The sequence below is a fragment of the Fukomys damarensis genome, unplaced genomic scaffold, assembly GCF_012274545.1.
Source record: "Fukomys damarensis isolate Sample0158 unplaced genomic scaffold, DMR_v1.0_HiC HiC_scaffold_2, whole genome shotgun sequence".
Lineage (NCBI taxonomy): Eukaryota > Metazoa > Chordata > Mammalia > Rodentia > Bathyergidae > Fukomys > Fukomys damarensis.
This window is the reverse complement of record NW_022900914.1, coordinates 7688519-7694517: the sequence shown is the minus strand read 5'-3', so window position 1 is coordinate 7694517 and position 5999 is coordinate 7688519. Positions and strand designations below refer to the sequence as shown.

The window sequence follows — 5999 nt, the reverse complement described above, 5'->3', positions numbered from 1 at the left end:
CGCAGCAGGCACAAGGTGACACGGACCGCGCCGGCCCCTCCGCCGCCTGGGCGCGGCCGAGGCCAGGAGGGAGAGGGGCGTCCTTCAGCACGCGCTACCTTGTACTTATCAAAGCCAGCCAGCTGCTCCGGGCTCACGTATTCGTAGCCAGCCATGACGATCCGAACAACGAGCTCCCACTCAGCAGCGAGTGTCTGCGGTGAGGCGGTGGAGCACAAGGCGAGAGCAAAGGAGGGTAATACTGGGCTGGCAGCGAAGGTCCGAGCCGCGCTCCAACCACCGCGCACGCGTAGCCCAGGCTACTTCCGCCGCCTCCGCGCGCAAGCGCAACCCCGGATTTGCCACTCCCATTGGAGGCGGGGGGCGTGCATAGGCCCCGGCCCCCGATGCCATCTCAATGGTCCAATCGGCGTGGATCAGGCAACACTAAGTCCCGCCTCCCAGCTCCTTTCTTCACTTCATTTGCTATGGTCAACATTGGTGAGCTGAGGTAAGGAAGGAGGGGAGTTGAAAGGTCAGTTTCCCAGCTGGCCTTGCTCGTATCCCGAGTTAAGGCTCGCGCTTCTTGGGTGTCTGTACCTAAGTAGAGATCTGGGGTGCCCTGTTAGTCTAGCGAGGCTGGGGGTGCGTGCGGCCAGATCAGGTAAGAGGGCGTGATTCCCTCGTTTCAGTGAAGCAAAGGAAGAAGGCCTGTGCAGCAGGCCTTATGGGGCTTCTGGTACGACGTGCGGCAAGAAGGAGCTGAGGAAATGTGGCTTTCGGTGCGGAAGGCTGAGCCGCAGCGTAGGCTGGTGGGAGGTTCAATGTGCAGTCCCTGAAGAGACTACCAGCGAGTGAATGGGCATCGGGAGACAAGACCCTCAGGTCAGCGTTGCTTCTGAGCTTTGGGCTCACACTCGTTCAGAGAAACCGTCCCAAATTCACATTACCAATGTCTTCCCGACCAGATCAAAGCAGTAGCCCCGGCAGCCAGGACGGGTCCTTAGGTGCGCGTACAAGTGTTTTTACATAACTGGAGCCCGGTTCATTGTGGAAAGAATGCCAGGTCAGAAGCGAGTATGTTTCTAATAATAGTAAAATTTAGTAACAGTTGATGCTTTTTATTGAGTGCTTTATATGCAGAGAACCTCACATGCATTACCACCTACGCCTTAACCACACTATGAAGTTGGAAGTGTTTTCTCCACGTCAAAGAGTAGGGAGTCAAAATTCGGATTACAAGGGCTGGAAGTGGAGCTCCGTGGTGGAGTGGTTGCCTAGCAGGTCTGCACCCTGGTTTAGCTCCCCAGTCACTCCCCCAGTTACACAGCTTGGAAATGGTCAGCCCCAAATGAAGTGTGCTCTGTGTTAAGGCCACCACATCAGGCAAGCTCGCGATCTCTCTGGGTCCCCCGGAGAAAAGGCCACAATTATTTTGCAATCTCTTACAGTCATTCATCCAACACTGGGGGACAAGGATATGCCAAGTACACTATTATTTCACCTGCATCTTATCTCTCCTCTTAAAGCACATTATTATGAGGTAGGTAATAGATACAAAGCATCTAAGTACTTGGTAGATAATCTGTAAACTTCAGAGTTCTTTATCTCACCTGAGTATTTGTGTCTTTCATGTCCTGACCTTAGTTTCCCTCATGTCCCATAGCCCAGTAGCTTGCACATTACACATGGTCAACCTATTCCATTGAATATGAGGGAGCAGAGATCTCTGATATGCTATAAGTGCTAGTATTGAGTCAGACATAAGAAATCAGTGCTTTTCAGAAGGAAATTGCACCTAGTGTGTGCACACCTGTAATCCCAGCACTTGGGAGGCTGAGGCAGGCAGATTACTGAGTTCAGGGCCAGTTTGGGACTTCAGAGACCGAAAAACAAAAACAACAATGGAGAAGAAGAAAATTTAAATATGTTTCCTTTATATAAAACTATATCAATCTGTGTTCCAATCTTCTGTGTACTATTAAGCCAACGGAAGTGACATGCCTCTGCTAAATACAAAGCAGTCACCCTGAGGCTTTTGTCCCAAGTAATGCTCTGCTATTTATAATCAGCAGCTCTCCTCTGCTATGTACCTCTTCTAATCAATACAATATGATTAAAAGTACTCTCACTAGCAAATGATTCGGTACCAGCCCTGTGCTTGCCCATCTGAAATAGAAACATAAAATATTTTAGTTCATTATGGAAAGCCATAAAATATGACATGAGTACAAGCTGCCTCATAAACTGCACTTGTCACTCACTTCGGATGCACACAAACTTAAAATGACATTTTTTTAATTTTTAAACTTGTTTTACCGCAGAGCAAGCCATGGTTGCATGGATGTAGTCCCAGTTATTTGGGAGGCTCAGGTGAGAGAACCACTTGAACCCAGGAGTTCAAGAGCAGCCAGGGCAACTTTATGAGGCCCTGTTTCCAAGAAAGAAAGGGAGAGGAGGAAGGAAAGGAGGGAGGGCGAAGGGAAGGAGGGAGAGAAAGAATTCCTACCTTCAGAAGCAATTTTTTTTCAGCCTGGAATTTTTTTTTTCCTCCCTGTACTGGGGATCGAACTCAGGGCTTTACACTTGTGAGGCAGCCAATGGCACCACTGAGCTAAATCCCCAGCCCTAAAAGTGATTTTTTTTTTTTTTAAAGAGCAACTTTTAATTTGGTGAAAGCATCTACAATTTTTTTCCTCTCCTCCGAAGAAGGTTGTAATAAGTTTGAATCAGTAATAAATCCATTTGAGAGTTTCTGCACTGAAGCACAACATAGACCCTTGTTTACATTTTGGCAACTTTATGTGCTGCCTACATGATTCCAGGCAACTTATTTCATGCAGCCCCAGTTTCCTGGGTGTTTTGCTTTGTTTTGTTTTTTAAGACAGTCTTACTTTGTAGTTCAAATTGACCTTGAACTCACTTTGTACGCCAGGCTGGCCTTGAACTGTGCAGAAATCCTCCTGTCTCAGCCTCCCAAACACTGGGATGACAGGCATGCACCATCACTCCTGGCCCCCAGCTCTCTTTTAAAAGGAGGGCATTAGGTTAACTCTGTTCATCTCTGAAACTCAATGAAATTATATATTAACTTCTCTGAGATTAAATCAATCCATTTGTGAAAAGATAATAATTCTTGCCCTACCATGGCAGTTATAATACAGAGCATGGGAAACAATAGTATTTCAACCTTAACAAGTATAACATAGTATTTCCCCATAATTTTATGAACTCTCACCTAGAAAGAAAAGATCAAACAAATTTGTTTTTGGAACTGAATCACTTTTCTGTCTACTCTTTTCTGAATTTCATTCCAAGAGGCTTTTATCCCTGAGGCAGCCCAGAGCTGTCCAAAGATGTTGGCCTGGCTGGTTTCATTTACACCCCGGGCGGCCTCTTCCAAGTGCACAACCGTATGGCCCATAGTTTATTGTTGCTTTGCTTTCCTTGTCTGCCTCCTCGTGCACTGAAGTTTATCCCCTCTGTATCTCAAGCAGTCAAGAACAGGCATTTTGCTTTCTAGAATGGTAATCATAAATTGGGCATGGTGGCACACACCTCTAATCCCAGCACTCAGGAGGCTGAGGCAGGAGGATGCCCCAAGTTTGAAGCCAGCCTGGTCTACATAGTGAGTCCAAGGCCAGCCTGAATTATGGAGTCTCCAAACGCCAAAAACAACTAAATAAACAGAATAGTAATTATAAAAAATATAAAGTCATGCTAAAGCTATTACCGTCTTTGTAATATGACCTAAAATAAAACTTCATTCCCAGAGTTCTTTTATTCAAAGTGAAAGTGCCAGAGAAATGGAGTTAGAGGGCCAGGAATTTGGCTCAGTGGTTCTGCCACCTGCTTTGAAAGCACAAGGGCCCGAGTTTGATCCCTAGTACCAAAAAGCAGATAAATGGAGTTAGTTAATAAATTGGAAGTTAAAGGAGTAATATAGTTAAGGACTCCAGTATCTTGCTGAAGCAAAAAATAAGGTGTTCTAAGGAAGTTTATTAAAAGATATTGGTTTTGATTCCATTTTAGAATTTAAAAAGAGGATGGGGCAAAACAGTGGTAGAACACATGTGCTTGGCCTATGTGAGGCCTATGCTCAATCCCCAGCCCCAGATAATGCCTTCTGGGCTCTGTGGCTGTCAAAGCAGTTTACCGCCACTAAGTCACCTAGCAATCCTGAGCCGTAGGCCAGTGGATGGTTCCAGTTGTACGAAATGGAATGATAGAAAAGTTATGTTCTCCCCAAAAGTCACACGACTTGTTCGTAATAAAACTTCTGCTTTTCACTGAATGTTTTTTTACTGCACCACGCTTCTACACATTACCGTGATAAGATGGTTAAGAAAAAAAAGCAGGAGTCACAAGCCTTGTTTTGCAATTCTGGGAGTCAAACCCAGGACCTCACACGCTAAGCAAGTGCTCTCTCGCTGAGCTACACCCCCAAACCCACTGTCAGGTTTTAATCAAGAGGAAGAGCTTCAAAGAGTCATTAAGTTGCTTATAATTTCTTAAAAATGGAATTAGCTGGCTATCATAAACCTCTAGCAGGGTTTTGGTTGCCTGTTTTTTGTTGTATTTTACTTTTTTTTTTTTTTTAAATAGTAACCCTCCTGGGCAAGAATGTATAGAAAACTATTAAGTGGGTCATTAACCACAGTCTTTATCACAGAAAAAGGCTGTGAACATACTGAGCCTCAGCTTTAATAATGCCTGTTATTTCCCGTGTCGGTGGAGGAGGGCAGGGTCTCGGCTGTTGGGTGCTATCAGAACCTTCGTGCGCCTGAGGATGGAACCCAGGGCCGCAGCCGCAGCCCCTTTTTAATTATTTTGTGACAAGTCGCCCAGGCTGAGTGCTTCGGCTTCCTGTGTTAGGGCCAGTTTGCTCTCGACCTTTGCCCACTAAAGCAGGCGATGTAAAGACTCGGAGATCGGGGCTGTGGCGATAACGAAGGTCAGAGTGAAATCACAAGTCTAATCATGAATGTGTACCCGCTACAACTTGCCATTCTTGTTTCAAGATAAGTGATGTATCTTACAACTGCTACTGAATGAAAGCGATTACTGATAATGCTAAATAAAAGGGCCATTCTCTTTGGAACAGATTTCAGGCTGCGCTTTACACAGAGCAAAGTCTCATTTTCAGCATTGTGAAGTTGTGGTGATCCAGCAGCTGCCTGTTACCCCCAAAAATTGCCACCTCTGCCCCATACCTCCTTCTACTACAATGGAAGCAGAAGTCTAGTCCAGGCACACATTGTCCAGATGAGTAGTTCTCCTGGTGTCACCCTTGAGACGCCTTTTTCCTTGTTCCTGTGTAAATATTAGCTCTAACTAAGGTCAGGCGTGCAGATAGAGCAACTGTAACCATTATTGTATTCTTTGGTTTGCTTCAATTTGAACATAGGGGCCTCCGTTTTTAGTTTATTTTATATCTTCCTCAACATTTGAGATCGTTGGATCACCGATCATTTAGTTTTGGGCAAAGCCAGGAGCATTAGCAGAAAAACCTAAGTGGAGCCAGAGTAGGGGAAACATTTCCATGATCCATTTTCCTGAAGGAACCCTGGAAGGCCCGGAGGACTTGAGGTAAGAGTTGGCCAATCAGTGGCACCTGATCTGCTTTTGTCTAACTTGTGAACTAAAACTTAAGTACAAAACAATAGATGCTCTTCTCCAACCCAGAACTCATTGTTCAGTACAAGTTGTGAAGCATGTAGGAGGAACTTAATGCCAGGTGCATGTGCACACCTTTGGTCTTGGCAAGAGGGAGGAAAGTCTGAGGCCAGCCTGGATTATAAGACTCCACCTCAGAAAACAAAGCAAAAACGAAGTAGGACTCCTGGTACAGACTAAAGTGTTGGGGGTATCTACAACCTTTAGGGTAGGTTCTGAGCCTAGCATTGTTCATTAGAAAGCATGGGACATAAGCAAAACCTCAGCCTGGTTGATCTGGCACTCTAGCTTTTCTGTTGTGACACATGAAGACCACTTTTGCCCCTCTCCCTTAAAGGCTTCTG

At 45.5% G+C, this 5999-nt stretch overlaps 1 protein-coding gene and 1 pseudogene across 1 annotated transcript in view; one reads left to right on the top strand and one right to left on the bottom strand.

Annotated features, from left to right (window-relative positions):
• The window catches only part of Selenoi (selenoprotein I), a 39926-nt gene extending 39597 nt beyond the window's left edge, over positions 1-329 (bottom strand). The window contains exon 1 of the mRNA XM_010604832.1: positions 99-329. Within this exon, the coding sequence (XP_010603134.2) occupies positions 99-155 (57 nt within the window). The 5' untranslated portion in view covers positions 156-329. The remainder of the gene's footprint in view (positions 1-98) is intronic.
• Positions 330-5594: 5265 nt separating this feature from the next.
• Positions 5595-5709, top strand: LOC117286699 (annotated as a pseudogene).
• The last annotated feature ends 290 nt before the right edge of the window (positions 5710-5999 follow it).